The sequence below is a fragment of the Contarinia nasturtii genome, unplaced genomic scaffold (genome assembly GCF_009176525.2).
Source record: "Contarinia nasturtii isolate CC-2019 unplaced genomic scaffold, AAFC_CNas_1.1 Cnas_scaffold_533, whole genome shotgun sequence".
NCBI lineage: Eukaryota > Metazoa > Arthropoda > Insecta > Diptera > Cecidomyiidae > Contarinia > Contarinia nasturtii.
In genome coordinates this window covers 943,199-959,702 of record NW_022197885.1, presented here as the reverse complement: position 1 = coordinate 959,702, position 16,504 = coordinate 943,199, and the positions used below count along the sequence as shown (strand labels likewise).

Sequence of the window (16,504 nt, the reverse complement as noted above, 5' to 3'; positions counted from 1 at the left end):
AAAACAATTTGCAAAGAAGCGATAAGATTACTGCCTAAAATGATCAAAAATAAAATTCACATATAGTTGGTGCCACATTCTATGTAATAAGCGTATACTTTCCACTTAGTCCGTTGCAACGGAAATGTGAATTTTATTTTTTATCGTTTTAGGCAATAGATCTATGATTTTCTTATGGTTTCTTTTGGTTGCCTTCAAAATCATTTTTTGCGGCGTGATTGTAAAGATTTAGGCTTTGGTTGGCCCCAAATTTAGAGCTAAGGAGGACATTTAAAACATATAGAACAATGAAAAGGCGATATATATTTCTAAACAAAAGATCTCGTGTTTTTAACACAACAATATTCATATCAAATGTTCCATTGCCGAGCTTGAATTTCTAATTTCTATAAATATGCAAAAACAGAACCATATATGTCTACGTTTTTATAATGGCAAAATCGAATAAGTTAACATTACATCTTGGACCATTGCGCAAATCCCATTTGATATTTTCGTTTTAGAAATCACAAGACGTTACCATCATTCATAACATAGTTTACCACTATTTAATGTTTTGAATTGATCATATAAGTGTCATCATCATTCATAAAACGATTTGCTTCATTTCGATTACGCATTTGTTTGATTTACTTCAATTTTCAAATATCTCCAAACTAGATCTAAAATACTATATACGTGCCCATCCATTACCAAAGACAAATAAATAAACAAAATTGAATACATTTACGAGGAAATATTCATTTATAAAACTGTTCCGTCGGAATAGATTTACAATATACTATACTGTTTCCGTGAGAATATTATAATCAAATTAATCGATAATATGAAATAAAAAAAAAATCAAAATTCCAAGAGGTCAAAGAATAAATAAACGAAAGCCTGATAAGTCGAACGAATTCGTTCGGTAAAATGCGCTTGACATAAAACTCAAAAATATACTCATTCCATTATTATTGTTTGGATTTATATAGGACATAGAGAAAATATATAATATTATAATAAAGGAATCATTCCAAAAACAAAACAATGTGTTTTTTTTCTATTTTTCATGAGGTTAGCCAAAATTTAATTGCGAATAAAATATTTATTCAGGCGCAGTCGAACATGAATTATTCCATCATAAAGTGTCCACAGTGTGCAGTGCTAATCGATAATCTGAAAAACAAAACATTAAAGAGCACGACTGTCAGCCAATAACATCGCTTGATTTCATTTGAAACATGAGTAGGGGTGCACCATACACTACGTGTATGTATCGTTTTGGCCACGCCCTTTGACTTTTGCCTACGAGCACTTTTCGTTTCATCACACTTTCCACAATGTTTGAATGATTTGTGTATCGGTTATAATTCATGTCTATTTGCCATTGTCGAATCAAATTATGCCTCCATCATACATATGTACACCAAACATCGAACAAAGGTTGTGATCTAGCGCTCGACGAGTTCAATCGTGGTTACGCTCTAACTGCTTTGCAACAATTTTATTTAGTTACAATTTATCAGTCGGCGAATATTGTTCAATTTTATTTGAACGGTGATTGCATTTTATCGCGATTTTATTGAAACAAAAAATCATCTACTTAAAAAATCAAGTGAGTGAAATCGATTAGAGTATTTATTTATTTTTTAAATAAATGGGTGTTTTTAATTTTTGTGAAATAAGTTAGATCAGTGATTTTTTGCTGAAAATTTTAAATATTTTTGTGGAAAAATATTTTACAGGAACTTTTAAAGATATTTTTTTCTTTTTTTTGCACAGAATCTCGAAAGAAATGCTTCAAAAATAAACATAACATTTGCACACAAAAGATTAATACATGTTCATTTTGTCTCAATATTGCTAAAAAACCCTTGTGGAAAATTACTCACCAGTCAGAGAAATTGAACAGTGTAAACACACATGTTTGTTGTGTATTTCGCCCATTTACACTACCGTTTCACACACAGTGTGAAACGTCGAATTACCCACACTACAACAAAAATGATGTGAATTCGACATTTTACACGTCAGTGCAAATCGTCATTTTACACTTTGATTTTGCAAGTTCAGTGTGAAATGATTTTTCGTAAAAAAAAAACTATTTTTTTCAAATGATAAATTTTGTTTCATGTTTTTATTTTATTCTTAAATATTCAATGAAAGATTTTAAATATAATTTGATTTGAAATTGATGTGATTTATAGTGATATTTTGCTCTAAAGGAAGTTTACCGGTGTGTTTTGAAAATGAAAAAAATCCGTATCTCACGCTTATAGTTGCGATAATTTTTATTTGTTTTTCATCATTTAATCGATTTTGCATATTGAAAGAGCCAAAAGAAGTGATATAATTAAGTTCCAAGTGAAGTTTCTTCAATCTCAACTTATGTTTATTTGAACAACGTCTGAATGAACCGTCGCACATTTTCATACACAAAAACAACACTTTGATCATTTCGTTCTTCGCTTGAAACATAATTATATCAGACGACTAGGTAGACGACTTCAATTCAACAAAATTCAATTTCAGTCGATTGTACTCGTTGCTAACCAGTTAGTCAGTCAATTTTTTTCCACAAGGGTATCGAACACATTTTTCATCGTTTGAAAATTCGAAATTAAACTACGAATTTAAAAATTTACACGCTGATAATACGCATGTGAAATATATGAATTTTGATTGTCGGATTTTTTTTTTTTTTTTTGAAAATACCATAATTTGATATTTTTAATAACTGCATAATATCATATATAATGGTACAGACCCAAACATTATTTTCAAATTTTAGTTTTACTGCAGGAACATTGCAGAATCTGCATCCATAATTTAAGTTTTTAAATTGAAAATCAACAAAAATTATGCATTTGCAAAAAAAACTATCAGAGTAAAAAGAATCAGAAGTAGATAGTTTTATAATCATTTGGTGATTTTATTAATTTATTTTGTTGAGATAAATATGATTAGAATATCTTCCATCAAGTCATGTTGAACTTCATAAGTTTTTTGTAGTAGTTATCACACCGTTGAAAATAGAAGATACAGAACGAAGAATAATCACACATTTTCATGAGATTAAGTTCATCTTACTAGAATAGAGTAACTCAAAAAGCAAAAAAGCTTTTGTACCTTTTTTTTCAAAAATAATAGGAATTATAAATATTATCTTCTGAAAAATATGTGTTCTTTCAAATTAACATAATTTTAGCCAACAAATCAAATAAGAGCTTCCACTTGACCATTCGGTTATGCTACAAGTCAAATCCGAAAGGAGATAACTCGTTGCACGTGCACATTCACCTATGCATATGCACTTTATAAGGAGAGAAATTGTTATGCCTATAATTATATCGATATTGATGATAATTGTAGTTCAAATCATGCGATTTATATGGCACTTCCGTTTTGTAACACACGTTACCGTTTATCATAACATTTACCGTTCTCTCCAATTTCACCCCATGTTTATAGCTACTGTTTTTTTTTCTCTATAATTTTGTGTGTATTTTTTCCTGTCTGCGATTATATCAGCAATGTCTTTTTGACTTTTCTGCCGACTTTCTCTATTTATCCTATTGGAATCAAATTAATTTATAATTTGTGCATACTATAATTTATTACGGCTGTGCTTCAAGTGGGCTGATTTGAATTTTTTTCTTTTGGCTTTTGTCGCGTCAAGTTTAGAAATAAAGGACCCTTTTTTGTAAAACTTATTGTTTTCAATGTAGAAAAAAAAGTGAATGTTGGGGGAGAGTTTATGCTTATTTTACAGTGGTTTATTATAGGGAATTGATGAAATACTTTGCTCGGAAGCATTTGGTTGAGCTAAAAGAGTGCTCATTTCTAATAACATAACCCAGACTTCCATCGGAAGTCCAACATTTGCATAGTGCACATATTTCTTCGATGTTCGATGATTGATTGCCAATCAATATTGAATTTTGAAAATTTTAAATTTCAAACTGTATATCAAAATTACTTCCAATTCAGTGGACACAGGCCTATTTTAAGGCATCACCGTTTAATATTATCTTTTCGACACTGTCGACGTATTTTAAATCAGTGTCAATTCAAAAAAGGGGATTTCTGCCACTAAAAACCAAATCCTTACTATCTAAATCAATATTTTCTATATATAATAAGAAACATTGAAATAAACGTAAGGCGTGTATTTAAAAGAGCGAATAGAAAAATAACTGGTAATATGGAAAGAAGCAAATGATAAGCGACGATTTTAATTGTTATGTCAATCACGATATTATATCATTCGTTGAATTATGTATTGAAAATGACATTTGAGGTATTGAAACGATCTGAATAGCAGTTTGCCCATAAAGACCGCAATCTTTCGGTTCGATTTGTGATAAATATTAACTTCATGTTCGCGTGCCTTGCATTAATGATTGACCTGTATCGGCTGTACCTTATTGGCTTTAAAAACCCCGTATACCGTCGCAATCAATTATTAATAACCCTCTATTCATTGTGTCCAAGCAAAACCACCATGTAAATGTAAATATTTTCGACAGAAAAGTAATAATTTCATGCAGTGAAAAAAAAGAACCGTAGACAAATGACCATTTGACATATGACATGTGTTTTGTGTCTCACCATTGTACATTGTACACGCACCATAATTTGTTGATGTAAATAACATAATATGTTGCACATATAAATTCCTCGTCAATTTCGTTTATACATATTGAAGTCAGTATTTCTGCTCGATTTTCAAATGAACGAAACTCTCTCTTCAATAAAGAGTCTTTATCAAGCATAATGTGTGTATTGTGATTGAAGACAGGTTCATTGTTCGAAGTTAAGACTATAATCTTCAAAACTAAAATATCAACGTTATTAGTCGCAATGACTTAAAATTAGTTTGTGTACATGTTCCGTTTATCAAATGGCACCGAATGGAACATTTCAAATGCATATTTTATTCAACGTTCATAATCTATTCAAACTTATTCGTTGCAATTTAATGTGACAAGAAGCTTCTTCCTTCACGTACACCATTTACGGATAAATGAAATATTCAAAATACGACCACAAAATTTGCTCAATCCAACTTTCATTACCTTGAATTCCCATTTAAAAATAAATTACACATTGACAATATTTGTACACAATGTTTATCAAAACCCAAACTACCAATTTTAATAATTTACTTTTTAAACCACTGAATTTAGAACAGATTACTTCATAGGGATTGTTTACATTCTAAAACTGAATCGAACGCAACAAATATCAAATTTTTTTAGAAACGGTTTTTAATGCAATTAAAAGCAATTATACCTATTGATTGCCTAATTGCGAACCATTCCAATCAGTTATTTTATTCGAAAAAGATAGTTCCATCCAATATTGATGATAAACGTTTCACAAATTAGTATAGTATGCAATTAAAATGGTGAATGGTCGTTGAAAGTTTGTTATTTGAACTTTGAAGTCCGGAATGAAATACCAAAAAGAAAAATAATCATCGTCCAAAAATCAGCGCCGGTAAAATTATATGAAATATAACCTAAACCACTGTTTTCAATTTATCTTTCTAAAACGCCCAACATGTGCTTTAACATCGATTCAAAAATTATTTTTTTTTAATTTTTAATTCTTTTCATATGACACTCAAACATATGAATAAATTTCATGCAAATGAAAATTGAACAAATTGACGTATTGATAGATGAAAAAAAATTTGCATACGTACAAAATCAACACCATATTGTTGTACTAAATGATTCAGCAACTTCGAGATAAAAAATTAGCAGCTGCTTTTTTTTATAATTCAGTCTATTTATATTACTGTCATCACTCACAGCCTGTTCGAATTTTTTTTAGCACTGCTTTTTTTCTATACTAGTGCATTATAATATGGAAAAAAATTCAGAAAAATTGTTATTCGAATATCTTTCAAATTCTCCAAAATTTTAGACAAACGGCGAATAAAAATGTCTGAACAAAAAATAAGAGGTCCGCTACATGGTATCAACAGTCATTGCAAAGTATGTGGAGACCGAGCGAGCGGGAAGCATTATGGTGTACCTTCATGCGACGGCTGTCGTGGCTTCTTCAAACGAAGTATTCGCCGGTAACATCATCATCATCATCATCTGTTCAATGTGTGTGATCAAAATTTCAATGGTATCGTTTTGTATTTGATTCAATTTCAGTAGAAATTTGGAATACACGTGCAAGGAAGGTGGAAAATGCATAGTCGATGTATCGCGCCGGAATCAATGCCAAGCGTGTCGTTTTGCAAAGTGTATTGCAGCAAACATGCGACCTGAAGGTAAGAACGAGTACAAATTTATGTCTTACATGTTCGAAAGATGTTTCTTGGATGGAACATCTTGAATCGTCGAAACGAATGATGAAAATGTTATCTTAACACATTTTTCGTGTTGTGTAACAAAGAGTTTTGTGTCATGTTCATGCAACATTTCCGAAATCAAAAGTTCAATATTTTGTTGCCATTAAAAACCGCTTGAAATGTTGAAGCATGTAAAATGGCAAATGGATTGTGGTTATTGATACACATAATACACCAAAACCACTGCCAAAAGAGGGAACATTAAGCCATAGCTTTTCAATCTGCCGTCATCGTCCCTAATTGATTGTATTTTGTCAATATTGACTATGTCACCCTACTCCAATTATCACTTCCACATTGAGTTGAATAACAACCGAAAAGAGCCATAAGGGCTAGAGGGAGGGAGAGAGAACAGGAAAACCGTTCAACAATGATTGTGCACTTTTGAATCGTTTTATTTACTCAGATGTAGAGGTTCACGTGTGCCACTTCGACAAATTTCGGCGTTATACGACTTAGATATTTGGTGCCACTTCATCTTTTGTTACAATTTTTGGGTAGTTTTTTGTTGTTGTTGCAAGAGACAACACGACGAACACTTTGTGGTGACACACAATCAATCGTTAAGAGCAAAAGTATGTTCAACCAATTGACGCTTCATGTTCAGAAGGACTTTCTTCATCGTCTTCATTCAATTCGACAAGTGGAAACATAGCATTTTAATAGCTGCTCTTCGAATTTTGTGTTCGGTTTCCAAATGGTGTGCTCTCTTTAATTTCAAATTGCGGTGCGAATTATTTACACATGACAAACGCAAACTCAATCCCCATCGATGGCGTCATTGTTGTAATATTATCTATGGAAATGATGGCTAAATAATTGTTTAATTGTTCGATTTGTATTTACAATGTAAACATTTCGCAATGAAAATACAGTTTAGGAGGGTGCGAAAAAAATTGGTTGTTATTGTTTTTTTTTCAAGATCCAAAAATCGTAAGATAATAATAATAAAATAATGAAATATTTACTCGTGTCTATTTTTAAATAAACAAATCAGCCGTTCAGCATGAACGTGCCCCACGATCTTGTGTACCAAATTCGCATTTGGCCGGTGGACTGGGAGCGGTGCATCGTGCATTTTCACCGATACAACACATGCCATTTCCACACCATCAATACCACAATGGTTTGATACTACCGATGCCGCTTCACATGTCATCAGCATTTTCAACATTGGACTCACAATTACCGCGACATTATCCACATTTAAGTGCTTTTGACTCATTACATTTTGCCACTTCGAATGGTGGTTTACTGTCAACGTCGTTGCCACCACCACCGCCGCCGCCGCTTATTTCAGCAAATACAACATTGCAAACAAAATCGGTTTTGGACGCAAATCCGTACTTGAATCGATACGTATCGTCAAAGAATGAATCGGAACTGAGTCCACGAAGGCCAAGTCCATTTACTGTACCGTTACTGTTGAAATCGACCAAAGACATAACTGGAAAAGAGGATGAAGTTAGTAGCTCAGAGGAGATTTTGCCGGCAACAACATCATCAGTACCAATCACACAAGAAGTCATCTTTGAATCGGCCGCAAAGCTACTGTTTTTAGCTGTGCGATGGGCAAAAACCATCCCATCATTTGCTCAACTCAATGTAAATGATCAAAATTTATTGCTTGAAGAGAGTTGGGCTGAATTATTTGTTATAATGTCGGCACAATACGGATTACCAATTCAAAGTAAGCAAAAAACCATTTTTGTTTATTACATTTAAATTGATTTTTAATGATTTCGCTTAGATCTGATGATTCCGTCAAACGAAATGGTAATTCATAAATTATACAAAGCGATTCATCAAATTTTGCTCTTGCGACTGAATCACACCGAAATAGCGTGCCTAAAAACGCTAATTTTATTTCGACCGGGTAAGTTTATGTATTCGCATAAAGATATAACATAATGGGCGGAGCCTATGATGTCGTCTTCATACGTCAGTCTCGCCCACCAAACAATTGTTCATTTCAACATGTGGAAAATGTATATATATTCTGTTAAAATCGATTTGTGATATTTCCGATTAGATTGTGTTGGACTAACATCCACATACGAAATCGCCATACTACAAGACGAATCGTTGAAATTATTATCGGAATCATGTGGTGGTGGTGCTACGCGTATGGGTCATATTTTATTGACGCTACCATATATCCGTTCAGCAGCCGATCGAAAGGTTATTCAGGTAATTCTAACATTGCCACATCAATCGATGACTAAATATTAAATAAGTAATAATTCCTTTTTTAATTTCTTTTCAATATTTTCACAGGAATTGTTGTTCAAGAAAACGGTCGGCGAAGTTGCAATCGAAAAGCTTCTATGTGAATTAATACGAAATTAGATTTTTTTTACACACGCAAGTCATTTTCATACCACACAACCAAAATTAATAAGTAATTTTTCAAGTGAATACTGAATATTATTATTTTATAATCGACACGATTTTATGTAATATATGTATACCATATTAATGTTTCATTTAACGTAGAATATATTTATTAAAGAGAAACTGCATCGATTTTATGATGGGATCGAGAGTAATCGCTCAAAAAATTACCATATTATTTATTAATGCATCAGTTTTGTTCATATATGAACGCCGACATCTTTAAATGAAAAATTTCAATCAATAGAATAATGTTTTTATTCAGTTTTTTTATGACTTCATACCGCACTGAATGATGATTTTTTCATGTGCACGTTTTTCGATGTTTCAATATTTCGGTGGAAGTTAAATAGAGTTCTTGTTTACAATTTGGACAACTATAAAGTTTTGAATTGCTATTCTGCGGTTTACTATTTTGCTGATTATCTGCCATCGCACCACTTTGGTCATTCGAATCATCGATTTCTGGTTTTGGTTTACATTCTGCAAAGAATTTAAATTTAATACGGTATTATTGTCATTTTTGTTAACAAAATCGCATCTCTTGCGTACCATTCGTATGTTGAAGTTTTTGAATCCCGGTTAGATAGAAAGTTCCTCCACAATGTGTACAGTTCCATTCTGTGGTTACAATTAGATCTGCCATTTCACAGCTCCAGTCCGTTTCTCGAACACTGTTTACCATGAAAAATATTTGTTTTTTCGGTTTGTTTCTTTAAAATGTTTTGATATTTACTCACGCAGCATATAAAATGTTGTCCGTTATCTGAATCCCACCCTTTACATCATTTGGCGTGCATTCAAAGTCATCGGCAAATGGATTTGGCTTGAATTGTGACAGTAATTCGCTATAATCGTCCATTGGACCGACATATAACGTCTGTGGATTGAGAAGCATACTTAAAAGTCTCTGTTTTGTCGTCAATTTTTAAAAAAGTTTTTTTTACCTTCAAGTCGGCTGGTAGAAGTCGCTTGATTGTGTACAGAATTTCACTATTCATGAAAGTAGCCAGATTGGACCAAAGTTCATTCTCCAGTTTCTTGGATTCTACTTGACGTTTATCCGTTGCCAGCTCAGACTCCACGCTTTTTGTCATCGATTCCAGTTTATTTTCCAATAGTTTGGTCCAAGTGAGACGCAAATTTGATGCTTTGAGAAGTAAATTTTGACCACATTCCGGCTGTGGAAACTCTAATTGTAGCCATGAATCACAAATTATCCTGTAATTTAAATAAAATCATTTTCAACATAATTTCCATTTCAATTTGCGAATAAAACTTACTTGGAAAATGTTGAATTCGTGTCGATGCTGTGTGAAAATAGCAAAAGTGTTTGAGCGGCAGGCATTCGAAGCGTATTCATTAGATATGGTTTTGTTGTTTCCAACAGCGACCTGAAAAAAAAGATGAGAAGTCAAAAAATGCAATAGACAACATTTAATTCTTGAAATAGAATGGAATATTTACGTACAAGTAGCATAGCAACTGATGTCGCGAACTCAATGGTAATTTTGAACGATAAGTTCCAAATGGCTCCGCTATTTCTGGTTGTGTCAATTGTAAAATTTGTGGATTATTAGCGAAAAAGCCCATCGGATGAAGGGATGTGTACGGTTTTTTTTCGGTATGATAGAATTGCTGTCCAGGAGCCTGCATTTAAAAATATTCACACAAAATTATTGGTGATGAAAAAGGAAAGATGACACAAAGAAGAACGAGGTCTCAAAACGAATGTACCTTCAAGTGATTGATTTCATCGGAAATAGCGACTTGTGGATACAAACCACTGACTAAGATCAATTTTAAAATGATCAAATCTCTGTAACTGCACGCCGTTGCACCGCTTACTAGATCCTGTTGGTAACAAAATGAATAAAAAATAAAAAAATATGAAAATTTAATGAAAGTAAATCCGTCGACTTACATCGATTTTCGATGAATCGTTCGACAGACGAAAATCAACATCACGAATATCAACGCTTCCATCGTCTTCGTCTTCATTTTCATTCGAATACAATGTCATCTTTAATTTCCGTCGTTTTGGTGCTTCTTGCTTATGTTCACGTCGCATTTGCTTCAATTGTCGCAGTTCACCTTTCCTAATAATTCTCTCGCTGGTGCTCATTTCTGAATTATCCACACTCAAAAGGTCACTGTCTTTCAGCAGCTCTTCGAATTGTCTTCGCAATTTGGTAATTTCATAAAAACGTTGTTCCTCTAACCCTGTAATTTAAATTAAACCAACCTTATCATAGCTTCCATTTGAATTTACAATTAAATCTTACCACGACGTCGGCACCATTGTTTTGTATTCTCATTTTTTCGATTAAATTGTCCTCGCTTCAGTTCAAGCCATTCTTTGTAAGCATTTAAAACGGTTATTGGATCGCCGTGATCAGACTCAAGATCTTTGCGTGCTGTCTATAAAAAAAAAATGAAATGAAAAATGTAATTATTTTCCAATAAAGCTTAACACGCTGACTTACTTCACATTCATGGTCTCGGTAAGCGCGATTGGTAAATGGTGTTTGAACACTTAATGCGGCAGCTAGTGTTAGCACCGGTTGAACTTGTTCGAATACACAGCCCATTAACAGCATTTTTCCAATTGAAATTTCTACCGGTAATTTTGAAAGTGCTCGACCCAGCGGTGTGACTTTTTCATTTGCTGTTAGTGCATCCTAACAAAAAAACGTTTTAGGCAATTTCATTTTCACACAATACACGAACATTTATTATTCAACTTACGTGTTTTTTGAGTGAAAGAATACCGTTTTCAATTGAATCGGCGGCTGGGGGTTCGATGAATGGAAACATTCGAGCGTCGGGCAGGCCCATTGATATCATTTGCAGCAATAATGATTCTAAAGGCACTCGGTGAATTTCGGCTTGAGAATATTCTTCGAATTCATTGTAGGTTTTTTCAGCATACAAACGATAGCAAATACCAGGTCCAGTACGTCCGGCACGACCCATTCGCTTCAATTAAAAGAATAATCTTTTTAAATAAAAAAACTTGTCAGCACATTTATGGAGATATTTACCTGCTTCGCTGATGCTTTTGAAATCGAAAATTCTTTTAATCGTTGCATTTTTGTTTGCGGGTCATAACTCATTTCTTTCATTTTGCCAGAGTCTACCACAAAGCGAACGCCATCGATTGTGACGGAAGTTTCCTTTAAATTGAAAATGAATAATTTATTAGGTGTGTAAAACTAAAAATTGTATATTTTGACATACCGCAATATTCGTGCTAACAATACATTTTCTCACACCGTCTGGTGGATAGTCGAATACTTTATCTTGATCTGAAATCGATAAACTGCTGTGCAATGGTAGAATGATCCAATTTTTATTTTTTTCCGCATACTCGGTGGCGGCGTCAACAATCGTTGTTATTTCCGTTAAACCACTCATGAAAATTAATAAATCACCTTTTTCAGTACCTAAGAAAAATAAAAACATTTGTGTAAGATGAAGAGACTCGGAAATGTGTGTAAGTGCGGGTAAGTGTAATGAGTTTTTATATATATTTCTTACTTGGATATTTGCCATCGATCATTTGCATTATCTGTACGTATGGTTCGGGGCTGAGTCGATCGGCTTTACTTTGTCGTCCGCCAAAATCTTCGATCGGAGGCCGATAATGCAATTTAATGGGAAACAAGCGTCCTGTGTTTACAAAAAAAAAAAATTCAGTTTAATTCCGAAAATGCTACAACAAAAAACCTAGGGGCAGAGCAGTACTAGAATAATAATTTTTGTTTAAAGTAATTCTATGTTGTGAGTAGTAATCCATATTAATCCGCAGTAATACACACTTGTGTAAATTCTAACAGCGTGCAATGACGTTTTTTGTGTACGTTGTGTATGACATTTGCTAGGCACAAAGCGATCGCCCTATATTTCGGATGAGACATTCTATTGTTAAAAAATGGAAAATAACGAATTTAATTTAATAAATATCGAATAAATTGTTTCAATATACGACGATCACTTTATTCCTAACGAATGTAATACACAACGTACACATGAAACGTCATTGCACTGCTGTTAGAATTTACACAAGTGTCTATTACTGCGGATTAATATGGATTACTACTCACAACATAGAATTACTTTAAACAAAAATTGATATTCTAGTACTGCTCTGCCCATAGAAAAAAACGCATACCTGGCACTTCGATAACATGTACTTTTTCTTCGATAAAATAATCTGCAAATAATTTCACATTGATTGTGGCTGACATCAGTACCAATTTCAATTCGGGTCGTATTTTCAGCAAGCACTTTGTTACACCAAGCAAAAAGTCCCCGTGCAAGTGCCGCTCATGGACCTCATCCAATACAATAACATCGAATTGCGTGATAGCTGCTTCGGTCGACAATTGTCGTAACAGAAGACCTTCGGTCATGAAAATAATTTTTGTGTCTTTATTCTTGCTGCGTTCAAATCGAATTTGGTAACCAACTTCATTGGAATGTTCGCATTGCATCTCATGAGCAACCCGTTTTGATAACGAGATACATGCAATTCGTCTAGGTTGTGTGCAACAAATACTCTCATAGCCTGCTTGACGCAAATATTGTGGAATTTGCGTCGATTTACCACAACCGGTGTCTCCAGCAACCAATATGACCTGTTCACGGGCCACTGCCTCAATAATTTCGTCTTTGAATTTGGCAACGGGTAGATCTGCTTGGGTTTGACGCAGTTTTTTTAATTTCATCAATCGATCATGTTCCAAAAAATCCGAGTATTGCAGAACGATTGTTAGAAATTGTTTTACTTTGTACTTTGACAGTGGGATCTTTCGACCGTGCGAGGATAATCGCCCGTAAAGATTATCAAATGGCACTGCTAATTTAACTTTAATGCAATCGGATGGATTTTGTGGTTTCGCTGTGGTTGGTCCCGTTTGTGGATTTTTCTCAACTTTTTCAACAGTCACCGATTCATCATAAATCGGATCGGGCAATATACTTTTACCAGAATTTCGCAAAGTTGTTTCGTATTTTTGAAGAAATAGCCAAAAATCTTCAACATCTTCAATTAGTTTATCACGCGCTACATATCCGGACAATAGCTTGGATAATTCATATTTAAAGTCAAAAAATGAAAAATTCACCAAATTTGTTATTTCCTTTTGATTATCATCGGTGTGACGTTGTGGCGACAGAGATGAAGAACTTGAAGAACGCTTTTCACGCATCGGGGAATGATTTTTTTCATGACGTATCGTTGGTGACCGATAACTACTGCTGTGACCATAGTCTCTAAAGTCATTTTTGCTTTTAATTGGGATGCTCTGGTCTCTATTTTGACCTCTCTCGTAACTCTTTTCGTTTCTGTGTTCACGGTTTCTGTCTGTGTTGCTTCGACTGCGATCTTTACTTCGGCTCCTCTCTGTGCTTCTACTGCGACGACGTTCCCGACTACGTTTTCTCTTTTGATGTGACCGATCATGGTCCCTTTCTTTCTTCATTTCTTTTGATTTGTGTTTATGCTTTTTATGATCGCTCATTTTGATGCGCTCTTATGATTCTGAAATCAAAAAACAATTTGAAATTAGTGAAAAGAAGAAAACAACAATTGACATTAAAATATGACATAAGTTTAATTTATTCAACAAAACAATTTGATACATCTTTGGTTTCTTAAAACAGAGTCTATGTCCATGGTAAAAAGTTACAAAATAACACAGTTCCAATGACAAAATATCCAAGGAACCATCCTTTTATAAATTTGGTAATGCGTGAGCGTGGCTGAAGAAATGCTTTCCATGAGTTTCGTTGCATTTCCCGTTGGAAATATTGTGCACAAAGCCAATAAATGTACGGCGTTGATGAGGCAAGCATTCGTGTTGACACTTGAATATGAACGAAGAACAAACAGAAAATGCTCAAGGCAAATGCGTGAACGGTGTAAACAAATAGATTGAATTTTACAATTTGTACGTTACTCTTTGGCTGTAACAATCCAAGTCGTAGTGCAATGGTTGGATTGGCCATTATAAATTGAATCGAATGGTAAATGATCATGATCAAAATGGGCGATGCAAGTACAAAATTTGGAATTTGCTTGAACTCATAATATTTCATAAAGCCAACGTTCCAATAGTGACTTTGCAAATAAGAATATGAAAATGGTAATGGATATGAACACCAATCGGCCTTCCGTTCGCCGGCCAAAAGGTATTTTTTAACAATTCCATAATTTTTTACCGCTTCGCTCATTTCAAATGTATCATTTTCACAGTAAAGTGAATAAAAATAGGCTTGCACAACGCCAAAAGCTGCCCCAGCAACAATCGCGCACAATAAAACTTTGAGAAAACTTTTGAAGAAATGCATCCAATTTGTTTTGCCATTCGTCCAAATGTCACGCGTTACATAGTATAAAATGAAACCGAAATTCAAAAGACCATTGGATCGACAGCATATGCCAGTGGCCAGTGGTAGAACAGCAGCTCCAATTCGACCTCTCGCACAGTATAACATAACACTGAAACTTAACCAACAAAAAAGACTCTCAGAGTATGGCGCAGTGAAGAAAATCGACGCTGGATTGAAACAAAATAATGTCGTTACGATTCGGGCCATACTTCGATCATTAAATATTTCCATGGTGAGTTGATATAGAACGAGAGCGGCTTTTGTAAAAAATACTGTGTTCAATGCAATGGCAATAATCAGAGCTAAATCGCGAAATTCACAATTGGTGCCGATTATTGTTTGTCCCAAATTCGTAATGTATCGCACACAAAATGGAAAAAGTGGATAAAAAACAAGCATATTTTCGTAGGTGTATCCATGTTCGGCGACATGCAGAAAATATTCACCATCCCAGCGTCGAAAACCACTGAAACATTTTTCGACTAGTGAATGGCACGCTGATCCATTTAATGTTGGTGATTTCGGTGAAATGAATACGTTCGCATCATGATCGGGAATGAGATAATTTGAAACCAACTGAAGTAAAACGATTAAAATACGCGAAATTATCGCAAACTGGATCACAATTTTCGTGTCACCCATTTTAAATCATAATACTATTTTAAATCAAATAAGCCGATACGCACATCTTCTTCCGGAGAAAATATTTCTAAAAATATATGTAAAACGTAATACGTAATATGTAATATGTCGGTCTATTTTTAAAGTACAAAAAAAAATATTTTCAATTATTTTTACCCAAATTTCATCGGTAAATGTAAACACACTCACATTTGACACTTCAAAATCACTTTCAAATTCGAAGAAGAATCCATGCATATTCACGCACGAACCATTGTACTAAAGAAAAACACATTTTAGTACAAATCTCTGTTTCACTTGATGGCGCTGTAAGTCTGAGTACGAGTGAGTCGTACCCGAACAGAAATATAACGGACCGCGTACAGATCGAATACAGTCTAAGTCGTGCGACGGCATGGTGTTGAACAAAGTATTTTATTTGCGCTTTGACTTCATTTTAACTAGAAATTGATTTCTAGTTCTAATTACATCAATAATTGTATAATTAAACCGGATCAAATTTTTCACAACTCGAAACACATAATCATTTGTTTTCTATGAATTTCCTATTTAGAAAAATCGTTTTTTATCAAAATTCGAAGTGAAATTTTTTATTGGTTTGACGCCATTACAGCAAAACTTATAAGACGATTCTATTGGAAACAATACAGAAAATCGGTGCATCAAATCATCCAAATCGGCTGGTGATTACCAAACTATTGTCAAGACAAAAACACA

General features: G+C 33.8%; 3 protein-coding genes across 4 annotated transcripts; 1 reads left to right on the top strand and 2 right to left on the bottom strand.

Annotated features, from left to right (window-relative positions):
• Positions 1-1,483: 1,483 nt before the first annotated feature.
• On the top strand, positions 1,484-8,768 carry LOC116339763 (retinoic acid receptor RXR-alpha-B-like). Its single transcript, XM_031765798.1, has 7 exons — positions 1,484-1,597; positions 5,917-6,073; positions 6,156-6,274; positions 7,353-8,045; positions 8,106-8,231; positions 8,388-8,545; positions 8,633-8,768. Exons 2-7 carry the CDS (start codon positions 5,934-5,936, stop codon positions 8,702-8,704), a joined length of 1,308 nt encoding a protein of 435 aa, XP_031621658.1. The 5' UTR covers positions 1,484-1,597; positions 5,917-5,933; the 3' UTR covers positions 8,705-8,768.
• Positions 8,769-8,943: 175 nt separating this feature from the next.
• LOC116339705 (probable ATP-dependent RNA helicase DHX34) lies at positions 8,944-15,942 on the bottom strand. Of its 2 annotated transcripts, XM_031765735.1 has the most exons (17): positions 15,832-15,942; positions 12,924-14,294; positions 12,290-12,421; positions 11,990-12,195; positions 11,794-11,925; positions 11,498-11,728; positions 11,236-11,430; positions 11,035-11,170; positions 10,674-10,972; positions 10,487-10,603; positions 10,221-10,399; positions 10,033-10,143; positions 9,697-9,970; positions 9,490-9,629; positions 9,302-9,423; positions 9,034-9,232; positions 8,952-8,969 (listed from the first exon to the last, which is right to left on the bottom strand). In XM_031765735.1, exons 2-16 carry the CDS (start codon positions 14,272-14,274, stop codon positions 9,054-9,056), a joined length of 3,804 nt encoding a protein of 1,267 aa, XP_031621595.1. In that variant the 5' UTR covers positions 14,275-14,294; positions 15,832-15,942; the 3' UTR covers positions 8,952-8,969; positions 9,034-9,053. The 2 variants fall into 2 exon arrangements, with proteins under 2 accessions (XP_031621594.1, XP_031621595.1); XM_031765734.1 differs by having other exon boundaries at positions 8,944-9,232.
• On the bottom strand, positions 14,343-15,992 carry LOC116339706 (GPI mannosyltransferase 2). Its single transcript, XM_031765736.1, has 2 exons — positions 15,944-15,992; positions 14,343-15,854 (listed from the first exon to the last, which is right to left on the bottom strand). Exon 2 carries the CDS (start codon positions 15,785-15,787, stop codon positions 14,420-14,422), a length of 1,368 nt encoding a protein of 455 aa, XP_031621596.1. The 5' UTR covers positions 15,788-15,854; positions 15,944-15,992; the 3' UTR covers positions 14,343-14,419.
• Between the last annotated feature and the right edge of the window lie 512 nt (positions 15,993-16,504).

Excerpts from the sequence above, each read along its gene's own strand:
- LOC116339763 (XM_031765798.1), top strand. The coding sequence starts at position 5,934 with ATGTCTGAACAAAAAATAAGAGGTCCGCTACATGGTATCAACAGTCAT. Across the intron at positions 6,275-7,352 it reads AGCAAACATGCGACCTGAAG|CCGTTCAGCATGAACGTGCC; the intron begins GTAAGAACGAGT and ends TAAACAAATCAG. Across the intron at positions 8,232-8,387 it reads GCTAATTTTATTTCGACCGG|ATTGTGTTGGACTAACATCC; the intron begins GTAAGTTTATGT and ends ATTTCCGATTAG.
- LOC116339705 (XM_031765734.1), bottom strand. The coding sequence starts at position 14,274 with ATGAGCGATCATAAAAAGCATAAACACAAATCAAAAGAAATGAAGAAA. Across the intron at positions 11,926-11,989 it reads TTGTTAGCACGAATATTGCG|GAAACTTCCGTCACAATCGA; the intron begins GTATGTCAAAAT and ends TTCAATTTAAAG. Across the intron at positions 9,424-9,489 it reads GACAACATTTTATATGCTGC|TGTTCGAGAAACGGACTGGA; the intron begins GTGAGTAAATAT and ends CATGGTAAACAG.
- LOC116339706 (XM_031765736.1), bottom strand. The coding sequence starts at position 15,787 with ATGGGTGACACGAAAATTGTGATCCAGTTTGCGATAATTTCGCGTATT.